The following is a 24,457-nucleotide window of genomic DNA, read 5'->3' as shown; positions in this document are numbered from 1 at the left end:
AGGAAAGGTTCAGTCTGCTTTCCACCAGACACTGGGAGATGAATTCACCTTTCAGCAGGACAATAACCTAAAACACAACGCCAAATCTACACTGGAGTTGCTTACCAAGACAGTGAATGTTCCTGAGTGGCCGAGTTACAGTTTTGACTTAAATCTGCTTGAAAATCTATGGCAAGACCTGAAAATAGTTGTCTAGTAACCAATTTGAACGAGCTTGAAGAATTTTTGAAAAGAATCATGGACAAATGTTGCACAATCAAGGTGTGGAAAGCTCTTAGAGACTTACCCAGAAAGACTCAGCTGCAATCGCTGCCAAAGCTGATTCTAACATGTATTGACTCAGGTGGTTGAATACTTATCTAATCCAGTGTTTTAGTGTTTTATTTGTCATATTTTTTTTACAAATATTATAATTTTTACGTGTTGATCGTTGACAAGAAAATTACAATTAAATTCAGTTTAACACAACAAAATGTGGAAAAAGTCAAGGCGTGTGAATACTTTTTGAAGGCACTTTTTTTTTAAACGTGTAGGATTACAGTGTTTGACATCCATCTCAACACACACAGACAAACACCCAGGAGAGTGACTCACAGACACATTTGGGGCTGCGGTCACTCCACTTGGGGGTGCCCGTATCCCGTCCATGGCAGGAGATCTGGCCAGGGCCCTCCAGCTGGTAACCCTGGTTACAGGAGAAGCGCACCACTGTTCCAACAGCGAATCCAGACTCTGGGCGTACTGAACGCGCTCCGTTCACCACCTCCCCCGGATCAGGACACTGCTGGACTGCGGACGATAAGGGTATACAAGACATGATGTAATATTTGTATACCTTTTTTTTAACTACCCTGGCACTACAGATGAAACAGAGCTAAATGAGTAAACTCCAGCACGCTACTTTTCTGATATGTAGATGATTGTCCATTGTCCCTGAATAAACCCATATAGAAAACTAATGCATTATAATATACACTGAGTATGAAAAACATTAGGAACATCTGCTCTTTCCATTACATAGACTGACCAGGTGAAAGCTATGATCCCTTATTGATGTCACCAGTGAAATCCACTTCAATCAGTGTAGATTTGTAAGCCTTGAAACAAATGATACATGGATTGTGTATGTGTGCCATTCAGAGGGTAAATGGGCAAGACAAAATATTTAAGTGCCTTTGAACGGGGTATCTACTAGGCGCACCGGTTTGAGTGTGTCAAGAACTGCAACGCTGCTGGGAAGAATGGTCCACCACCCAAAGGACATCCAGCCAACTTGACCGTGGGAAGCACAGGAGGTTGGTGGCACCTTAATTGGGGAGGGCGGAATGAGTGGAATGGTATCAAATACATCAAACACATGGTTTTCATGTGTTTGACCCTATTCCATTTGCTCCATTCCAGCCATTATTATGAGCCGTCCTCCCCTCAGCAGCCTCCTGTGGTGGGAAGCATTTGGGTCAACATGGACCAGCATCCCTGTGGAATACTTTCGACACCTTGTAGAGTCCATGCCCCAACGAATTGAGGCTGTTCTGAGGGCAAAAAAGGGTGCAACTCAATATTAGGAAGGTGTTCCTAATGTTTTGTACACTCAATGTACAAAACAGTATATGCGGGGGAATAAAACAAATATTTACATATATTTCCAGAATATATTTATGAAATATATAACTTGAGCACATCATAACATAAAAAGCTGAATTGTAATGTTGAGTCTATTGACCTCTGGTACTTTGGCATTATGTTCCCAAAGTGGGGTTTGAATGCAAAAGTTGAAAATAAATTATGCAGCTACTTATGAAACATAGTACGATTAACTATGTTTATTTTGAAAAAAGACACATGAAACTCCTGAGCTGTCAATCACAATTTAAAATGTTCCCGAGCCCTGCCCCCAGCCCCCAGACCACCTCCAACTGACAGAGCAGCTGTTGCAATTTAGAATTTCCTTCAGATGCAGATGATCACCTGCAGCGCCAAAAATCTTTCTCATGGATACTGGGATTTTATTTGATTATATCATCATAACATTGATTTAAAATACACTACATGACAAAAAGTATGTGGACACCTGCTCATCGAACATCTCATTCCAAAATAATGGGCATTAACATGGAGTTGGTTTCCCCTTTGCTGCTATAACAGCCTCCACTCTTCTGGGAAGGCTTTCCACTAGATGTTGGAATATTGCTGCGGGGACTTGCTTCCATTCAGCCACAAGAGCATTAGTGAGGTCGGGCACTGATGTTGGGCGATTAGGACTGGCTCGCTGTCAGCGTTCTAATTCATCCCAAAGGTGTTTGATGCGGTTGAGGTCAGGGCTCTGTCAGGGCTCTGTGCAGGCCAGTGAAGTTCTTCCACACTGATCTCGACAAACCATTTCTGTATGGACCTCGCTTTGTGCACGGGGGCATTGTCATGCTGAAACAGGAAAGGGCCTTCACCAAAGTTGGAAGCACAGAATCGTCTAGAATATACAGTGAGGGAAAAAAGTATTTGATCCCCTGCTGATTTTGTATGTTTGCCCACTGACAAAGAAATGATCAGTCTATCATTTTAATGGTAGGTTTATTTGAACAGTGAGAGACAGAATAACAAAAAAATCCTGAAAAACGCATGTCAAAAATGTTATAAATTTATTTGCATTTTAATGAGGGAAATAAGTATTTGACCCCTCTGCAAAACATGACTTAGTACTTGGTGGCAAAACCCTTGTTGGCAATCACAGAGGTCAGACGTTTCTTGTAGTTGGCCACCAGGTTTGCACACATCTCAGGAGGGTTTTGTCCCACTCCTCTTTGTAGATCTTCTTCAGGTCATTAAGGTTTCGAGGCTGACGTTTGGCAACTCGAACCTTCAGCTCCCTCCACAGAATGTCTATGGGATTAAGGTCTGGAGACTGGCTAGGACACTCCAGGACCTTAATGTGCTTCTTCTTGAGCCACTCCTTTGTTGCCTTGGCCGTGTGTTTTGGGTCATTGTCATGCTGGAATACCCATCCACGACCCATTTTCAATGCCCTGGCTGAGGGAAGGAGGTTCTCACCCAAGATTTGACAGTACGTGGCCCCGTCCATCATCCCTTTGATGCGGTGAAGTTGTCCTGTCCCCTTAGCAGAAAAACACCCCGAAAGCATAATGTTTCCACCTCCATGTTTGACGGTGGGGATGGTGTTCTTGGGGTCATAGGCAGCATTCCTCATCCTCCAAACATGGCGAGTTGAGTTGATGCCAAAGAGCTCCATTTTGGTCTCATCTGACCACAACACTTTCACCCAGTTCTCCTCTGAATCATTCAGATGTTAATTGGCAAACTTCAGACGGGCCTGTATATGTGCTTTCTTGAGCAGAGGGACCTTGTGGGCACTGCAGGATTTCAGCCCTTCACGGCGTAGTGTGTTACCAATTGTTTTCTTGGTGACTATGGTCCCAGCTGCCTTGAGATCATTGACAAGATCCTCCCGTGTAGTTCTGGGCTGATTCCTCACCGTTCTCATGATCATTGCAACTTCACGAGGTGAGATCTTGCATGGAGCCCCAGGCCGAGGGAGATTGACAGTTATTTTGTCTTTCTTCCATTTGCGAATAATCGCACCAACTGTTGTCACCTTCTCACCAAGCTGCTTGGCGATGGTCTTGTAGCCCATTCCAGCCTTGGGTAGGTCTACAATCTTGTCCCAGACATCCTTGGAGAGCTCTTTGGTCTCGGCCATGGTGGAGAGTTTGGAATCTGATTGATTGATTGCTTCTGTGGACAGGTGTCTTTTATACAGGTAACAAGCTGAGATTAGGAGCACTCCCTTTAAGAGTGTGTTCCTAATCTCAGCTCGTTACCTGTATAAAAGACACCTGGGAGCCAGAAATCTTTCTGATTGAAATAATTATTTCCCTCATTAAAATGCAAATCAATTTATAACATTTTTGACATGCGTTTTTCAGGATCTTTTTGTTGTTATTCTGTCTCTCACTGTTCAAATAAACCTACCATTAAAATTATAGACTGATCATTTCTTTGTCAGTGGGCAAACGTACAAAATCAGCAGGGGATCAAATACTTTTTTCCCTCACTGTAATTATATGCTGTAGTGTTAAGATTTCCCTTTACTGGAACTAAGGGTCCTAGCCTGAACCATGAAAAACAGCCCCAGACCATTATTCCTTCTCCACCAAACTTTACAGTTGGCACTATAAATTAGGTCATGTAGCGTTCTCCTGTCATCCGCCATACCCAGATTCGTCCGTCGGACTGCCAGATGGTGAAGCGTGATTCATCACTCCAGAGAACGCGTTTCCACTGCTCCAGTGTCCAATGCGGCGAGCTTTACACCACTCCAGCCGACGCTAGGCATTGCGCATGGTGATCTTAGGCTTGTGTGCGGCCGCTCGGCCATGGAAACCCATTTCATGAAGCTCCCGACGAACAGTTCTTGTGCTGACGTTGCTTCCAGAGGCAGTTTGGAACTCGGTAGTGAGTGTTGCAACCGAGGACGATTTTTATGCGCTAGACGCTTCAGCACTCGGCGGTCCCGTTCTGTGAGCTTGTGTGTCCTACCACTTCAATGCTGAGCTGTTGTTGCTCCTAGACTTTTCCACTTCACAATAACAGCACTTTCCGTTGACCGGGGCAGTTCTATCAGGTAGAAATTTGACAAACTAACTTGTTGAAAAGGTGGCATCTTATGACGGTGCCACATTGAATGTCACTGAGCTCTTCAGTAAGGCCATTCTACTGCCAATGTTTTCCTATGGAAATTGCATGGCAGTGTGCTCGATTTTATACACCTGTCAGCAACGGTTGTGGCTGAAATAGCCGAATCCACTAATTTGAAGGGGTGTCCACATACTTTTGTATATATAGTCCTGCTATATTGTGGATATAGAGTTACCTGTGTAACAGAACACAGAGGGCTTTGAGTAAAGCCAGTGTGTCTATGTATGCGGATGACTCAACACTATACGCGTCAGCTACTATAGCGACTGAAATGACTGCAACACTTAACAAAGAGCTGAGTATATGTTGTGCACAAGCATTTCGCTACACCCGCAATAACATCTGCTAAACACGTGTATGTGACAAATAATGTGATTTGATTTGATTTGAATCCCCATGTCCAGAACTTGTCCAGGTAGTCCACACCCATGCATACCCCACAAGACATGCCACAAGAGGTCTCTTCACAGTCCCCAAATCCAGAACAGACTATGCGAGGTGCACAGTACTACATAGAGCCATGGCTACATTGAACTCTATTCCACTTCAGGTAAGTGATGCAAGCAGTAGAATCAGATTTTAAAAAACAGATACAAATACACCTTATGGAACAGAGGGGACTGCACAGATACGCATACAAATACACATGGTAATATTCGCACTCTACACACACGTACACATGGATTTTGTATTGTAGATATGTGGTAGTAGAGTAGTGGCCTGAGGACACACACTATTTTTGTGTTTTTGGTTATTTTTTAAAAATATTGTTTATTTTTAAGTAAAGCCCCCCCGGCCAAACCCTCCCCTAACCCGGACGATGCTGGACCAATTGTGCGCCGTCCTGTGGGACTCCCGGCCACGGCTGGATGTGGCACAGCCCAGGAATTAACCCAGGTCTCTAGTAACGCCTCTAGCACTGCGATGCTGTGCCTTAGACCACTGCACCACTCGGGAGGCCCTGAGGGCACACACTTAATAGGTTGTGAAAAAAGTGTTATGAAATGTAATGTTATGTAGTGTAATATTTGTTATTGTATATAACTGCCTTAATGTTGCTGGATCCCAGGAAGAGTAGCTGCTAATGTGGATCCTTAATAAATACAAATACAGGGCCACCATCTCCAAAGTTCACTAAAAAAGGCAATAGCTCTGAACTGGGTTTGATTTTGTTTTTTACATCTTTTCAATTTTGTTCAATCTCTTTTAAACATCAATTGGTTGAAAATTCATTGCTCAGTTATCAGAGGTGGGACCAAGTCACTATTGTTCGAGTCACAAGCAAGTCTCAAGTCACAGGTTCCGAGTCAAAAGTCAAGTTCCAAGTAGAAAGGGTCAAGACTCGAGTCAAGTCCAAGCCTTCTAAGAGCAAGACAAGTTTTCAAGTCAAGTCTCAGTACAAGTAAAAAATGTATCTATACATGCAACAACTTGTTCAACTACAAATCTTTGTCTATTTATTGAGGCTACCAGACAGCCCTTTTCATTATTTTGTCTACAACACATTTTGATTAGCATACAGTGCCTTGCAAAAGTATTCATCCCACTTGGATTATTATTTGGATTTCATGTAATGCACATACACAAAATAGTCCAAATTGGTGAAGTGAATTGAAAAAAATTACTTGTTTCAAAAAATTCTAAAAAAGAAATAACGGAAAACTGGTGCGTGCATATGTATTCACCCCCTTTGCTATGAAGCCCCTAAATAAACAAATAAGATCTGGTGCAACCAATTACCTTCAGAAGTTAGATAATTAGTTAAATAAAGTCCACCTGTGTGCAATCTAAGTGTCACATGATCTCAGTATATATACACACCTGTTCTGAAAGGCCCAAGAGTCTGCAACACCACTAAGCATGAGGGGTGGTCGTTTGACCGCGGACCCATTACGGACGCAGGCAATAAGGCAGTGATCGCTGAGATCCTGGTTGAAGACAGCGGAGGTGTATTTAGAGGGTACATTTGTCAGGATGATATCTATGAGGGTGCCCATGTTTACAGATTTAGGGTTGTACCTGGTAGGTTCAGTGATCATTTGTTTGAGATTGAGGGCATCTAGTTTAGATTGTAGGTTGGCCGGGGTGTTAAGCATATTCCAGTTTAGGTCACCAAGCAGTACGAACTCTGAGGATAGATGGGGGGAATCAGTTCAAATATGGTGTCCAGGGCACAGCTCGGGGCTGAGGGGGGTCTGTAGCAAGCGGCAACAGTGAGAGACTTATTTCTGGAAAGGTGGATTTTTAGAAGTAGAAGCTCAAACTGTTTGGGCACTGACCTGGATAGTACGATAGAGCTCTGCAGGCTCTCTACAGTAGATTGTAACCCCACCCCCTATGGCAGTTCTATCGAGACGGAAAATGTTGTAGTTGGGGATGGACATCACCTCCTCCCTAAGCCAGGATTCAGACACTGCTAGAACATCAGGGTTGGCGGAGTGTGCTAACGCAGTGAATAACTAAAACTTAGGGAGGAGGCTTCGGATGTTAACGTGCAAGAAACCAAGGCTTTTACGGTTACAGAAGTCAACAAATGATAACGCCTGGGGAGTAGGAGTAATACTGGGGGTTACAGGGCCTGGGTTAACCTCTACATCACCAGAGGAACAGAGGAGGAGTAGAATAAGGATACGGCTAAAGGCTTTAAGTACTGGTCTTCTAGTGCGTTGGGTACAGAGAAAAAAAGGGGCAGATTTCCGGGCGTTGTAGAATAGATTCAGGGCATTATGTACAGACAAGGATATGGAAGGATATGAGTACAGTGGAGGTAAACCTAAGTGTTGGGTAACAATGAAAGAGATAGCATCACTGGAGGCACCGATTGAGTCGGTCTCCGCGTGTATGGGGGGTGGGACAAAGGAGCTATCTAAGGCAGGTTGAGCTGGGCTGGGGGATCTACAGTGAAATTGTGCAATAAGAAATAACCGAAACAGCAATAAGCAAGGCATATTGACATGGGAGAGAGGCATAAAGCAATCACAGCTGTTATTTAAGAGAGCTATGACAACAGCTGGTAATGGCGACAAAGTTTGGGCTGAGGCTAAACATAAACAGGATGCGGTACCGTAAAAAGGAACAGTCCAGCAGGCATCAGATGTATAGCTGAGTTATCATAAGGTCCGGTGAACAGCAATAGGAGAGTTCGGAGGTAGTTTGGGGGTTGCTATAGCACTGGCGAGCAAGAGGCCACGGCTAGCGGGCCGGGGCTAGCAGATGGATCTTCGTTGTCGTCGTCGTAACGGGAAGCCTGTTGTAACCACATTAGACAATTTCATCGGCAGACCAGTCGTGTTGGATCGGTGGGGCTCCGTGTCAACACTAGGAGGTCCCGTCCGGTTGACAGAGAGGCAGATAGCTGGGAGATGGGCCTGGCTCTAGGCTAGCTCAAGGCTGATTAGCCAACAACAACGTCCATTTGGTTGCAGCTAGCTAGCTGCGATGATCCGGTGTTAAAGGTCCAGTGATTCAGTGATTCCGGCAGAAAAAACGATATGTTCTTGGTCGATAACGCGCTGTGCAGACAGTGCAGACTGGCCGATAATAGTCCAGGCTAGAGCTGGCTGGTAGGTAGTGCAAGCGGCACCATGAAGACCAAGGAACTCTCCAAACAGGTCAGGGACAAAGTTGTGGAGAAGTACAGATCAGGGTTGGGTTATAAAAAATATCAGAAACTTTGAACATCCCACGAAACACCATTATTTAAAAAATTGAAAGAATATGGCACCACAACAAACCTGCCAAGAGAGGGCCGCACACCAAAACAAACGGACCAGGCAAGGAGGGCATTAATCAGAGAGGCAACAAAGAGACCAAAAATAACCTTGAAGGAGCTGCAAAGCTCCACAGCGGAGATTGAAGTATCTGTCCATAGGACCACTTTAAGCCGTACACTCCACAGAGCTGGGCTTTACAGAAGAGTGGCCAGAAAAAAGCCCTTGCTTAAAGAAAAAAATAAGCAAACACGTTTGGTGTTCGCCAAAAGGCATGTGGGAGACTCCCCAAACATATGGAAGAAGGTGCTCTGGTCAGATGAGACTAAAATTGAGCTTTTTGGCCATCAAGGAAAACGCTATGTCTGGTGCAAACCAAACACCTCTCATCACCCTGAGAACACCCATGCTGTGGGGATGTTTTTCATCGGCAGGGACTGGGAAACTGGTCAGAATTGAAGGAATGATGGATGGCGCTAAATACAGGGAAATTCTTGAGGGAAACCTGTTTCAGTCTTCCAGGAATTTGAGACTGGGACGGAGGTTCACCTTCCAGCAGGACAATGACCCTAAGCATACTGCTAAAGCAACACTTGAGTGGTTTAAGGGGAAACATTTAAATGTCTTGGAATGGCCTAGTCAAAGCTCAGACCTCAATCAGCAGTTTTGCCTTGAAGAATGGGCAAAAATCCCAGTGGCTAGATGTGCCAGGCTTATAGAGACATACCCCAAGAGACTTGCAGCTGTAATTCCCGCAAAAGGTGGCTCTACAAAGTATTGACTTTGGGGGTGGGGGGGTGAATAGTTATGCACGCTCAAGTTTTCTTTTTTGTTTGTTTCACAAGAGAAAATATTTTGCATCTTCAAAGTGGTAGGCATGTTGTGTAAATCAAATGATACAAACCCACAAAAAATCTATTTTAATTCCAGGTTGTTAGTCAACAAAATAGGAAAAATGACAAGGGAGATGAATACTTTCGCAAGCCACTGTATGTAATTGTGACCTTGTAGCTGTAGTAAGGTCATGAAATCAGCAGAAGGCAAGGCAGGTTGACGTGCTCAGAGTGTAGATGTATTTGCAATAAACGGTACGGGATGGAATGATGAAACGCTAGCAATTACTGTAGTATTAAATGGAATATATACACTGCTCAAAAAAATAAAGGGAACACTTAAACAACACAATGTAACTCCAAGTCAATCACACTTCTGTGAAATCAAACTGTCCACTTAGGAAGCAACACTGATTGACAATACATTTCACATGCTGTTGTGCAAATCGAATAGACAACAGGTGGAAATTATAGGCAATAAGTAAGACACCCCCAATAAAGGACTGGTTTTGCAGGTGGTGACCACAGACCACTTCTCAGTTCCTATGCTTCCTGGCTGATGTTTTGGTCACTTTTGAATGCTGGCGGTGCTTTCACTCTAGTGGTAGCATGAGACGGAGTCAACAACCCACACAAGTGGCTCAGGCAGTGCAGCTCATCCAGGATGGCACATCAATGCGAGCTGTGGCAAGAAGGTTTGCTGTGTCTGTCAGCGTAGTGTCCAGAGCATGGAGGCGCTACCAGGAGACAGGCCAGTACATCAGGAGACGTGGAGGAGGCCGTAGGAGGGCAACAACCCAGCAGCAGGACTGCTACCTCCGCCTTTGTGCAAGGAGGAGCAGGAGGAGCACTGCCAGAGCCCTGCAAAATGACCTCCAGCAGGCCACAAATGTGCATGTCTGCTCAAACGGTCAGAAACAGACTCCATGAGGGTGGTATGAGGGCCCGACGTCCACAGGTGGGGGTTGTGCTTACAGCCCAACACCGTGCAGGACGTTTGGCATTTGCCAGAGAACACCAAGATTGGCAAATTCGCCACTGGCGCCCTGTGCTCTTCACAGATGAAAGCAGGTTCACACTGAGCACGTGACAGACGTGACAGAGTCTGGAGACGCCGTGGAGAACGTTCTGCTGCCTACAACATCCTCCAGGTTTGGCGGTGGGTCAGTCATGGTGTGGGGTGGCATTTCTTTGGGGGGGCTGCACAGCCCTCCATGTGCTCGCCAGAGGTAGCCTGACTGCCATTAGGTACCGAGATGAGATCCTCAGACCCCTTGTGAGACCATATGCTGGTGCGGTTGGCCCTGTGTTCCTCCTAATGCAAGACAATGCTAGACCTCATGTGGCTGGAGTGTGTCAGCAGTTCCTGCAAGAGGAAGGCATTGATGCTATGGACTGGCCCGCCCGTTCCCCAGACCTGAATCCAATTGAGCACATCTGGGACATCATGTCTCGCTCCATCCACCAGCGCCACGTTGCACCACAGACTGTCCAGGAGTTGGCGGAGGCTTTAGTCCAGGTCTGGGAGGAGATCCCTCAGGAGACCATCCGCCACCTCATCAGGAGCATGCCCAGGCATTGTAGGGAGGTCATACAGGCACGTGGAGGCCACACACACTACTGAGCCTCATTTTGATTTGTTTTAAGGACATTACATCAAAGTTGGATCAGCCTGTAGTGTGGTATTCCACTTTGATTTTGAGGGTGACTCCAAATCCAGACCTCCATGGGTTGATACATTTGATTTCCATTGATAATTTTTGTGTGCTTTTGTTGTCAGCACATTCAACTATGTAAAGAAAAAAGTATTTAATAAGATTATTTCATTCATTCAGATCTAGGATATGTTATTTTAGTGTTCCCTTTATTTTTTTGAGCAGTGTATTTACCACATAGGGCCTATGCATTTAAACAAGAGAAAAAAAGCACTCTCCACTGGCGGGAGTTCGTAGAAAGCAAGTGAAGAGCCGCGCATATAGTGTCATAGTAATAATTCATTTTAAACAAATTCCAAATGCAAGCTTCATATGTAGATTATCAATTTCAAACAATTGTTACATACCAAAATACCAGTAGGCCTATGCTAGTAATTGTTGCCCCATTGCTGATGAGCTTGCAAAGTAAACAGTTAATATTCTTGATCACCAACATTTTTTGGAGCTGCATATTTATTTATTATGGCAATCCTCTTTTCTTATAATTTGACGTTTGCTCTGCACCAGATCCTATAGCTGTACAGCAAATCTGTTCGCTAGCTCAGCACCCGACCTGTGTTGATTGACAGTTTGCTGGTCCAATCAGAGTGCTGAGTGTGCGTTTCACTAGCCAATCTGTTGCAGGTTTTTTTGCATGGGCGATGCTGCGGCTACTGTCTCTGGCTGCGTGTACAGTAATCCACGTAGTCTCTGTGCCACAAAATAAGTGACAAAACATTACAAAACCTGGCCAGATAATTTCAAGTCATCAGTCTCAAGTCAAAGTTGAGTCCTGAGTCTTGAGGCTCCAAGTCCAAGTAAAGTCATTTTATTTTCTGTCAAGTCGAGTCTCAAATCATCAAATTTGTGACTCAAGTTAGCTGACAGAGTTGTGGACTCGAGTCTATCACTTGGCTCATGTAAATTCTGTAGTTGCCACTTTAACCCCTGTAAGTCTAAGCCCTTAGATCGCAATATCTACTAAACTAGCATATGGAATTGTTTCATCATTTAGCCATTTGATTTTGAATTTTAGGACCCCTGTAGGTATGCACTACAAAAGTTTTAGAACACCTACTCATTTTTTCTTTATTTTTACTTATTCTACAAAAAGTATATATTTTTTTATTTGATGAAACATTGAGCCTATTGAAACTGCTAGAGCCCATAAAAACTCATTGAATAACAGACAGTCCAAAAACAAATCATAAGTAACAAGGTTTTGAAGTGTCTGTCCTATATGTGAGATACCAAAAAAATATATGAAAAAATGTGGTCACGTTATTCGTGACACAATTTACCCCCTATTAACTTTTTACATCCCGGTACTGGGTTACCTACAGACGACTCCCCTGAAGCTTGTGTGCGTTGTAAAGCAGAACAACCGACACCTTCTTGTTCGTGAGAGTCTCCCCTTTCGATATTGGTGACATATTAGTTTGCACACGGTTTGGGTTTTACAGATGATTTCGTGATGATTTCTTATCCGGATCCTCTCATGTGTAGAAAAGGGCCGCTTTCACAAGACCGATGTTTATTTAGCTGCAGTCACTACAAAAAACGGTAAGTCTCTAGCATAAACACACAGGGGGCAAAATGACATCACTGTGTTCAGCACGGGTGTGTCAATCGACTCTAGGGGGTTTTAACATCCTATGGTCAACAGCCACATAGTGTTCACATTTAGCGCCATCCATCATTCCTTCAATTCTGACCAGTTTCCCAGTCCCTGCCGATGAAAAATATCCCCACAGCATGGGTGTTCTCGGGGTGAGGAGAGGTGTTGGGTTTGACCCAGACATAGCGTTTTCCTTGACGGCAAAAAAGCTCAATTTTAGTCTCATATGACCAGAGTATCTTCTTCTATATGTTTGGGGAGTCTCCGACATGCATTTTGGCGAACACCAAACCTGTTTGCTTATTTGTTTTTTTAAGCAATGGCTTTTTTCTGGCCACTCTTCCGTAAAGCCCAGCTCTGTGGAGTGTACGGCTTAAATATCCTATGGACAGATACTTCAATCTCCGCTGTGGAGCTTTGCAGCTCCTTCAGTGTTATCTTTGGTCTCTTTGTTGCCTCTCTGATTAATGCCCTCCTTGCCTTGTCCGTGAGTTTTGGTGGGCGGCCCTCTCTTGGCAGGTTTGTTGTGGTGACATATTCTTTCCATTTTTTAATAATGGATTTACTGGTGCTGCGTGGGATGTTTTGGATAATTTTTTTAACCCAACCCTGATCTGTACTTCTCCACAACTTTGTCCCTGACCTGTTTGGAGAGCTCCTTGGTCTTCATGGTGCCACTTGCTTAGTGGTGCCCCTTGCTTAGTGGTGTTCCAGACTCTGGGGCCTTTCAGAACAGGTGTATATATACTGAGCTCATGTGACAGATCATGTGACACTTAGATTGCACACAGGTGGACTTTATTTAACTAATTATGGGACTTCTGAAGGTAATTGGTTGCACCAGATCTTATTTAGGGGCTTCATAGCAAAGGGGTGAATACATATGCACGCACCACTTTTCCGTTATTTGTTTTTTACGATTTTTTTTAATTTCACTTCACCAATTTGGACCATTTTGTGTATGTCCATTACATGACATTTAAATTACAGGTTGTAATGCAACAAAATAGGAAAACCGCCAAGGGGGATGAATACTTTTGCAAGGCACTGTATTTCAGCACTGTTTTGCGCTGCTTTGTGACAAGCATGGGGACTGGTCTTGATAAATCAATCAGATTTTTATTTTCACATACTCCGTTTGGGTATTGGTTAGCCTACAGTTAGGGTGTGGAAATGTTGGGATTATTTTGCTCTTCACGCATATTTTAAGACATGGATGACTTGTATGCTGTGTGATGACATGCACAAATCAATGAATGATTGATAAACTGTATATTGAAGTAAGCCTTTATGCCAATAAGTAAGTTACGCTAAAACAGCTACAGTAAACAGGACTCTTAGGCCTACAGCTCCATGTCATTTCAATAACAGCTTCTCAAAGATGCCCTCTGGTGGTCAAACTAGCAATAATGGCAACAATGGCTGACAGTAAAATAATATGACGTCATTCACTCTAACGTGCCATACAATTATGCAGCACGGCGCAAGCTGTGCTGCAGTATGACACCAACTTTTAAAGGAAGACACTATACTATCGGCCAACAACAGAGTTTTAGCCAGTTTGGTTATAGACGTTCAATGTCTACTATGATGGTACATTTCTTTCTTGATTTTGTGTAACAGCACGAGAAATGCTGATGTGCTGAGGTGCTAATAAGTGATGTGTTTCAAGGCTACTAGTAGTTAGCTAGTAGGGGTAAGCCAGCAGGGGTGTAAAAAGGGCTATGCTAAAAGCCTGCACACCATATAAGTGATAAACCAATTTTTTGCTGATACAGAATAAAGAAATCACAGGATACGGTCAGATGATAAGTTGGTTTTATTCAGTGGCAATTTTTTTTTTTTAACTATCAGGACTCGGTATGATGTGGGTCTTTACTGTCTTATGTGGACAGTGGCTTCACTCCTGCTGTGTATTCACTCGTGTGTTCTTCTCTTGATGTCAATTTTCCGAACGCTTTTCCAACATGACTTCGGTCAAATTCTGATAAAATGTAAATTTCTACCAAAATACAAATGTAAAGTGATATGTCATATTGGGACTTTTAATTGGAAGGATGAAACCAATCAGAATGTTTAACAGCAACCTAATTCTGCAATCTTCCCTTTAAGCGTCTGAAATGACCTAAGGCTCTATTCAATTTAGCCAACATCTGCATAGTGGTTGTTTTGGCGGTGTCGGAGGTGGAACTGCGTTAGAGCTGTCAAATCTACAAACGGCTCCTGGCATTATACCTAAAGCGGACATTGCCATTGGCTGCTCGGAGTTGCATTAAGAGAAATCCCATGTAGCCTTTCTTACAAGTTCGAACACTGGAATATGAGATGTAATCTACACCTTGATTAGGCTGATAGAAATCCTCATTATTTAGTTTAATGATTTTTTATTTGAGCGTCATTATTTCTATATAGCCTACACTTTCTCGTTCTGAACTTATACCGTGAGTGGGACGGGTGTGGCTTCGTGACAATGATCAACAGCAGCTGTTCACCGATTTGACAGCTCCAATGCAGTTCCACCTCTGACACCACCAAAACATCAGCTATGCGGGTATCAGCTAGTATGTTCAGTCGGTGATCTCAAACGGAGCAAAATTGATGCTCTCAAACACATCTGAAGAGTTGTTGGAAGTATAGGGTTGTGTTCCCCTGCTCAGGTATTGCATTGCATCAACCAATGGTTGCATGCCACATTGACTGTGCCGTCGGGCACCAGATTGCTATTACATATGATCTGGAATGTGTCAGCAATGTAGTCGGGCAGGAACACACTTTAGCTCACCTTTGATGCAGGTGGGTGGGCTGTTACTCCAGGAAAGATCCCATTGGCAAGTGATGATGTCAGAGCCACTGATGTCATACCCTGGCTGGCACTGATAGGTCAACACACTTCCCCTCACGGGAGAGCTGTGGGAGGAGCTAATCCAGCCAAATTCGATTTGAGGGAGGGCAGGGCAGGTGTCATTAGGCTCTACCTCTGCATGAGAAAGAAGATGCCATTAGATGTAGGATAAACCAGGTGCTTGTTCAGGAGGATATACTGTTACAGAACATTCAGATTGAAATGTATCGCGTAGAACACACAATTGAAGTAGAATACGTAATCGTATTGTCTGTTCATATTACAGTCCCAGTCAAAAGTTTGGACACACCTACTTATTCAAGGGTTTTTCTTTATTTTTACTATTTTCTACATTGTAGAATAATAGTGAAGACATCAAAACTATGAAATAACACATTTGGAATCATGTAGTAACCAAAAAATAGTGTTAAACAAATCAAAATATATTTTATATTTCAGATTCTTCAAAGTAGCCACACTTTGCCTTGATGACAGCTTTGCACACTCTAGGCATTCGCTCTACCAGCTTCATGAGGAATGCATTTCAATTAACAGGTGTGCCTTGTTAAAAGTTAATTTGTGGAATTTCTTTCCTTTTTAATGCGTTTGAGCCAATCAGTTGTGTTGTGACAAGGAAAGGGGTGGTATACAGAAGATAGCCCTATTTGGTAAAAGACCAAGTCCATATTATGGCAAGAACAGCTCAAATAAGCAAAGAGAAACGACAGTCCATCACTACTTTAAGACATTAAGGTCAGTCAATACGGAACATTTCAAGAACTTTGAAAGTTTCTTCAAGTGCAGTCGCAAAAACCATCAAGCGCTATGATGAAACTGGCTCTCATGAGGACCGCCACAGGAAAGGAATACCCAGAGTTACCTCTGCTGCAGAGGATAAGTTCATTAGAGTAACCAGCCTCAGAAATTGCAGCCCAAATAAATGCTTCACAGAGTTCAAGTCACAGACACATCTCAACATCAACTGTTCAGAGGACACTGCGTTAAATCAGGCCTTCATGGTTGAATTGCTGCAAAGAAACCACTACTAAAGGACACCAATAAGAAGAAGAGACTTGCTTGGGCGAAGAAACACGAGCAATGGACATTAGACCGGTGGAAATGTGTCCTTTGGTCTGGAGTCCAAATTGGAGATTTTAGGTTCCAACCGCTGTGTCTATGTGAGACACGGTGTAGGTGAACGGATGATCTCCACATGTGTATTACCCACCGTAAAGCATGGAGGAGGAGGTGTTATGGTGTGGGGGTGTTTTGCTGGTGACACTGTCAGTGATTTATTTATAATTCAAGGCACACTTAACCAGCATGGCTACCACAGCATTCTGCAGCGATACGCCATCCCATCTGGTTTGGGCTTAGTGGGACTATCATTTGTTTTTCAACAGGACAATGACCCAACACACCTCCAGGCTGTGTAAGGGCTATTTTACCAAGAAGGAGAGTGATGGAGTGCTGCATCAGATGACTTGGCCTCCACAATCCCCAAACCTCAACCCAATTGAGATGGTTTGGGATGAGTTGGACCTCAGAGTGAAGTAAAAGCAGCCAACAAGTGCTCAGCATATGTGGGACCTCCTTCAAGACTGTTGAAAAAGCCTTGCAGGTGAAGCTGGTTGAGAGAATGCCAAGAGTGTACAAAGCTGTCATCAAGGCAAATGGTGGCTACTTTAAAGAATCGAAAATATAAAATATATTTGGATTTGTTTAACACTTTTTTGGTTACTACATGATTCCATATAAGTTATTTCATAGTTTTGATGTCTTCACTATTATTCTACAATGTAGAAAATAGTAAAAATAAAGAAAAACCCTTGAATGAGTCGGTGTGTCCAAACCTTTGACTGGTACTGTTAACATTTTGCTTCACTGAATACACGCTAGGAAAATGTACATATTGTATTTGTGTGATGTCATGTATGGACAATCAATGTTCTTTATATTATGTCCTTTATGTGTATGTAATGTCCTGTATGTAAAAGTCCTGTATGTGTACGTACCATGGTAGTGAATAAGGAAGCCCTGGCTGAGAATAAAGGAGGAGTCTGAGGGGTCACTCTGGAACTGAATAGTGACCTCAGAACCACCTGACACGACCTGGAAACGTTCTCGTGACCCCAGGTACTGGCCGATCACATGGGACATGAGGTCGTGACCATCGAATATGGTGAGAACGTCGTTGTGGCGGATATTCAAACTTTGAGAGAGACAAAATACATGAAGAGAGGAAAACAACTTACACTTTAATCACAATGTCACTTCAAATGGAATCATAAAATGTATCTTCTCACAATCATTGTCATTTCTAATCCTTATGATAAAAACTTCACTGGAAGCATCACATCAGTTTTTTTTTTATGTCCGTCAGTCGCAGTTGAAACGCACCCATTATAATCAATGAGAGGCCACGGAAGCAGCAATCAGTGAGGCGGCGAAACGCAAGGCTCACATTGTTCAACCTTCCTTTTATGCTTTAAGTATATTCCTTACAAAACATGCACGTTTCTGAAGCATAAACATGCTTATTTTTAGTTGTATCTCCATCATATACACTACCGGTCAAAAGTTGACACACCTACTCATTCCAGGGTTTTTCTTTATTTTTACTATTTTCTACGTTGTAGAATAATAGTGAAGACATCAAAACTATGAAATAACACATATAGAATCATGTAAGAACCAAAAAAGTGTTAAACAAATCAAAATATATTTTATATTTGAGATTCTTCAAATAGCCACCCTTTGCCTTGATAACAGCTTTGCACACTCTTGGCATTCTCTCAACCAGCTTCATGAGGTAGTCAACTGGAATGCATTTCAATTAACAGATGTTACTTTTTAAAGGTTAATTTGTGGAATCTATTTCCTTCTTAATGCGTTTGAGCCAATCAGTTGTGTTGTGACTAAGTAGGGGGGTATACAGAAGATAGCCCTATTTGGTAAAAGACCACGTCCATATTATGGCAAGAACAGCTCAAATAAGCAAAGATAAAAGACAGTCCATCATTACTTTAAGACATGAAGGTCAGTCAATACAGATCATTTCAAGAACTTTGAACGTTTCTTTAAGTGCAGTTGCAAAAACCATTAAGCGCTATGATGTAACTGGCTCTCATGAGGACCGCCACAGGAATGAAAGACCCAGAGCTGTAGAGGATATGTTACCAGCCTCAGAAATTGCAGCCCAAATAAATGCTTCACAGAGTTCAAGTAACAGACACATCTCAACATCAACTGTTCAGAGGAGACAGTATGAAATCAGGCCTTCATGGTCGAATTGCTGCAAAGAAACCACTACTAAAGGACACCAATCAGAAGAAGAGACTTGCTTGGGCCAAGAAACACGAGCAATGGACATTAGACCGGTGGAAATGTGTCCTTTGGTCTGGAGTCCAAATTGGAGATTTTTGGTTCCAACCGCTGTGTCTTTGTGAGACACGGTGTAGGTGAACGGATGATCTCCACATGAGTATTTCCCACCGTAAAGCATAGAGGAGGAGGTGTTATGGTGTGGGGTGCTTTGCTGGTGACACTGTCAGTGATTTATTTATAATTCAAGGCACACTTAACCAGCATGGCTACCACAGTATTCTGCAGCGATACGCCATCCCATCTGGTTTGGGCTTAGTGGGACTATCATTTGTTTTTCAACAGGACAATGACCCAACACACCTCCAGGCTGTGTAAGGGCTATTTTACCAAGAAGCAGAGTGATGGAGTGCTGCATAAGATGACCTGGCCTCCACAATCCCCCGACCTCAACCAAATTGAGATTGTTTGGGATGAGTTGGACCGCAGAGTGAAGGAAAAGCAGCCAGCAAGTGCTCAGCATATGGGAACTCCTTCAAGACTGTTGGAAAAGCATTCCAGGTGAAGCTGGTTGAGAGAATGCCAAGAGTGTGCAAAGCTGTCATCAAGGCAAAGGGTGGCTATTTGAAGAATCTCAAAGTTTAACACTTTTTTTGGTTACTACATGATTCCATATGTGTTATTTCAGACCTTTTTGATATTTTCACTATTATTTTACAATGTAGAAAATAGTAAAAATAAAGAAAAACCCTTGAATGAGTAGGTGTTCCAAAGCTTTTGACCAGTAGTTTACCTCTTGTGTAGTGGTAAAAAAAAAATATGCAAAGGGAGCGCTCACGTTATGCAGTGAGGTTTTAGAGGCAAAAGAAGCATGGGAAAATTAAAGGAGAACAATTCCCTCTCCCAAATGCTCCAACCACAGCTTCAAAGACCAAAATGATGCCTGTTGGGTGTTGGTGAGGCCAAACTTACATCTGGATGTCCAGTTCGATGCGTTTCTCCTCATTGCCATGGATCTGCCACACACAGTCCTGCCCCTTGGAGTAGCTCTGTGGCCAATCAGGGGACAGAACAGTGCTGGAGGGATCGGTCAACTCTCCCCCACATAAAGCTGAGAGGGGGGTGGGGGAGAGAGAGTGGGAGTTAGGGGCGGAAGATAGAAAGCAAAATAGAGGGAGGGAAGAGAGGGAGTGAGGTAGTGGCACAGGGAAAAACAGTTATTGTAACATTACTTGTATTATTGTTTTTGGTTTATTGAATGAATGTGGCTTTATAAACAAATTATCATAATGTAATGGTAGTATTCAATAGTATTACCTTTACACACAGGCTCGCTCTCATTCCAGTGTGGATCGCTTGGGTCCACGCACTCAATGACCCCGGAGCCCTGCTCCATCACAAAGCCTGGGGAGCAGGAGAAGGTGACTGTGGTGCCCAACGGAAAGGTGATGTCACTGCTGCTGAAATTCCCATGGGGCAAGTAGGGCTCATAACAGTGTTCCCCGTCAAAGGCTGAGCGAAAGTGAGAGAGAGCGAGAGAGTTAAAATAGTCTGCACGTGTGAATATGAGGAGAGAAAGAGAGAGGTCGGATAAAGCATAATATAAGATTAACTAAAGTAGGGCTGACTCCATTTAGTCGACTGGTCGATTGTTTGGTGGATAGGCTGTTGGTCGACCGAGATTTCTTTAGTCCAGCAGTCACAACACACCTGTCTGATTCGCACCTGTCTCAGTGGACTATTCCATTGCGGAGGCCACAGGGATGACACAGTCCATCACTCTACGACAAGTGATACTGAAATTGTATATGGTTATAGTATGTAAAAAATAATGGTGCATCACAAATAAATCTAATATTATTTTAAAAGAAATGCGCTTTCTCCCGCGTTGGATATGGTCGCTGTCCGCAGTTCTGAAACAATCTTCAGTGCGCCGTAGAATTGGCACCTTATTATGCTATGTGCATAATAGCAAAATTAACCAGCATATTAGGGACATTGTACACAGAGAGCTAATATGAATAATATGCATGTCAATCTCTTCTGGCTCAAGGTGGAGGAGATATTGACTTCATCACTACTTGTGTTTATGAGAGGCATTGACATGCAGGGTGCGCCGAGCTATCTGTTTGAACTACGGGCGCACAGCTCGGACACCCATGCATACCCCAAAAGACATGCCACAAGAGGTCTCTTCACAGTCCCCAAATCCAGAACAGACTATGGGAGACGCACAGTACTACATAGAGCCATGACTACATGGAACTCTATTCCACATCAAGTAACTGATGCAAGCAGTAGAATCAGATTTGAAAAACAGATAGAAATACACCTTCTGGAACAGCGGGACTGTGAAGCAACACAAACATAGGCACAGACACGCATACACACACACGATATCATACGCACTATACACATGGATTTTGTACTGTAGATATGTGGTAGTGGTGGAGTAGGGGCCTAAGGGCACACAGTGTGTTGTGAAATCTGTGAATGTATTGTAATGTTTTTAAAATTGTATAAACTGCCTTAATTTTGCTGGACCCCAGGAAGAGTAGCTGATGCCAAATATTGGGATTGAGAACAATACGACAGAGGCAGCAGCAGCAGAGACGAGGAAACAGCCCTTGCCTTAAGCCCTATTCGGACGGGATTCGTTTTTCAGGGGATGGTCGGGTAATGTAATTATGTGCACTAGCACAAAACACCATATCTGTCATTTTAGTCCGGTCCGAATCTGCCATGTGTCACGCCCTGGCCTTGAGAGACCAGTTTTCTTTAGTTGGTTTGGTCAGGGTGTGAATATCTATGTGTAAGATCTATGTTTTGTATTTCTATGTTGGCAGGGTGTGGTTCCCAATCAGAGGCAGCTGTCGATCATTGTCTCTGATTGGGGATCATACTTAGGCAGCCATGTTGCCAACCTATGTTGTGGGATCTTGTTTCTGTGTGTTTGGCTTGTTTGATGTTAGCCTTTAGAGCTTCACGTTACGTTGCGTTTGTTGTTTTGTTCGGTGTTTATTCAATAAACGAACATGTACGCATACCACGCTGCACCTTGGTCCAATCCTGTACTCAACGAACGTGACAGAAGATCCCACCACCAACGGACCAAGCAGCGTGCCCAGGAGGAGCAAACACCCTGGACACAGGTGGGGAAGATGTGGTCTTGGGAGGAGATTTTTGCAGGTAAAGGACCCTGGGCGAAGGTAGAAGCCAAGGTAGGAGAGGATCAACGGCGACGCCAACGGTGCCGACCGCTAAGGAAGCCTGAGAGGCAACCCCAATACATTTTTTGGGGGTGGCACACAGGGTGGTTGGCCAAGCAGCAGGAGGCTCGGAGAGACCTGCAGATTAGCACTCTGATAGAAGAGGCAACCACTTTACGGGGGCTGATCGCGAAGATAGAGCAGGAGAGCTCCCTTCAAGACGAGGCGCTGCAGGAGGCCCTTAGGGAGAAGGAGTCAATGGTTGCACAGAGAGAGGAGCTGGCCAGGCAACAAGAGAAGCTGAGAGAGGAATTAACCCTCCAGCAGCAGAGAGCTCAGTCGTTAGAGCAGAGGTTAGCAGAGCCAGCAACCCGCACTCGCTGTAAGGAGCGTGTGTTCATTGTGGAACCAGGTTATGCGGAGATACGCACTGTGTCGCCAGTGTGCCTTCACAGCCCAGTGCGTCCTGTGCCAGCGTCCCGCACGTGCCGTGTGATAGTGGGCATCCAGCCAGGACGGGTTGTGCCAGCTTTACGCTCCAGACCTCCAGTGCGCCTCCACGGTCCAGTATATCCTGCGCCGGTCCTACGCACTGTGTCACCAGTGCGCATCCCCAGCCCGGTATGCCCTGTACCTGCTCCCCGCACCAAACCAGTGGTGCGTGTATCCAGTCCTGTACGGCCCGTGCCTGCTCCTCGCACCAAACCAGTGGTGCGTGTCTCCAGTGCGGTACGGCCCGTTCCTGCTCCTTGCACCAGACCAGTGGTGCGTGTTCCCAGCCCGGTGCAGCCCATGCCTGTTCCTCGCACCAGACCAGTGGTGCGTGTCCCCAGCCCGGTACGGCTGGTGCCAGAGCAGTCTGCTCCACCGGTGCCTAGTCCAGCTCCGGTCAGCTGCTCCAGTCCAGGGCCAGAGCAGTCCGCTCTACCGGTGCCTAGTCCAGCCCCGGTCAGCTGCTCCAGTCCGCTCCACCGGGGTCCAGTTCAGCTCCAGTCAGCGGCTCCACTCCAGAACCAGACGTCAACCCCTCTCCAGGGTCGGGGACTCCCACACCAGGGTCCAGACAGGGCTTGGTGCATCGTGGGAGGACTGAGAGGGGAAGCATCGCGCCGAGGTCCAGACCGGACCAGGGGTGCAACGGGGAGGCAGTAAGGGAGAGGACGTCACGCCCTGGCCTTGAGAGCCCGGTTTTCTTTAGTTGGTTTGGTCAGGGTGTGAATATCTATGTGTAAGATCTATGTTTTGTATTTCTATGTTGGCAGGGTGTGGTTCCCAATCAGAGGCAGCTGTCTCTGATTGGGGATCATACTTAGGCAGCCATGTTGCCTACCTATGTTGTGGGATCTTGTTTCTGTGTGTTTGGCTTGTTTGATGTTAGCCTTTAGAGCTTCACGTTACGTTGCTTTTGTTGTTTTGTTTTGTTCTGTGTTTATTCAATAAACAAACATGTACGCATACCACGCTGCACCTTGGTCCAATCCTGCACTCAACGAACGTGACACCATGTCAGTACATTTGTACATGACAGGAGAGTAATTCCAGCCAGAATAACCTACTGTTTTTTGGTGATAATACTAGTCCCGTGTGAATCGACATCCCTGTGTTTTGAGAGAAATGTCTGAGTTTGATAGGTTTGAGCAAGAAAACAATAACTGATTCAATAAATTGAATGAAGTGCTGCGCCTATATGCATTCGGAAAGTATTCAGACCCCTTGACGTTTTCCACATTTACAGCCTTATTCTAAAATTGATGAAATCGTTTTTCCCCCTCATCAATCTACACACAATACCCCATAATGACAAAGCAAAACGTTTTTTTTGTGTGCAAATGTATATAAAAAAACTACTATAATATGACATATACATAAGTATTCAGACCCTTTACTCAGTACTTTGTTGAAGCACCTTTGGCAGCGATTACACCTGTATTTGGGGAGTTTCTCCCATTCTTCTCTGCAGAATACTCGGCGCCGGAGAAGATGGCTGCCGTTTTTTTTTTACAGCCCTCTAACCAATTGTACTATTATGTGTGTTTTTCCGCGTTATTTGTAATTTATTTTGTACATAATGTTTCTGCCATCGTCTCTTATAACCAAAAAGAGCTTCTGGATATCAGGACAGCGATTACTCACCTCGTATTGGATGAAGATTTTTTCTTCAACGAGGCGGCCGCGAAGGATATCCTACAGACACCCGACAAGGCCCAAATCCCCGTCATTCGCATGAGGAAGAGACAGAGATATCGTGGACGTAGGTCGGGGTGCCTTGTAAGGATCCGACGGCGAGCGAGTAAACTGCCGCTCCCATCAATCCTATTAGCCAATCTTCAATCATTGGAGAACAAATTGGATGACCTGAGATTACGGTTATCCTACCAACGGGACATTCAAACTGTAATATCTTATGTTTCACCGAGTCGTGGCTGAACGACGACATGGATAACATACAGCCAGCGGGCTATACGCTACATCGGCAGGATAGAACGGCTGACTCCGGTAAGACAAGGGGTGGCGGTC

At 44.3% G+C, this 24,457-nt stretch overlaps 1 protein-coding gene across 2 annotated transcripts in view; it reads right to left on the bottom strand.

Annotated features, from left to right (window-relative positions):
• Positions 1-24,457, bottom strand: part of sez6l2 (seizure related 6 homolog (mouse)-like 2) — a 78,646-nt gene that overhangs the window by 4,963 nt on the left and 49,226 nt on the right. For both annotated transcript variants that reach the window (XM_041862442.2, XM_041862443.2), the window contains exons 10-14: positions 20,049-20,243; positions 19,704-19,842; positions 17,423-17,619; positions 15,348-15,542; positions 595-789 (exon numbers count right to left, since the gene is read on the bottom strand). In XM_041862442.2, the coding sequence (XP_041718376.2) occupies positions 595-789; positions 15,348-15,542; positions 17,423-17,619; positions 19,704-19,842; positions 20,049-20,243 (921 nt within the window). The remainder of the gene's footprint in view (positions 1-594; positions 790-15,347; positions 15,543-17,422; positions 17,620-19,703; positions 19,843-20,048; positions 20,244-24,457) is intronic.

This window comes from Coregonus clupeaformis, chromosome 35 (genome assembly GCF_020615455.1).
Source record: "Coregonus clupeaformis isolate EN_2021a chromosome 35, ASM2061545v1, whole genome shotgun sequence".
Classification (NCBI taxonomy): Eukaryota; Metazoa; Chordata; class Actinopteri; order Salmoniformes; family Salmonidae; genus Coregonus; species Coregonus clupeaformis.
Note: the sequence above shows the minus strand (reverse complement) of the source record. Positions and strands in the feature narration are given on the sequence as shown.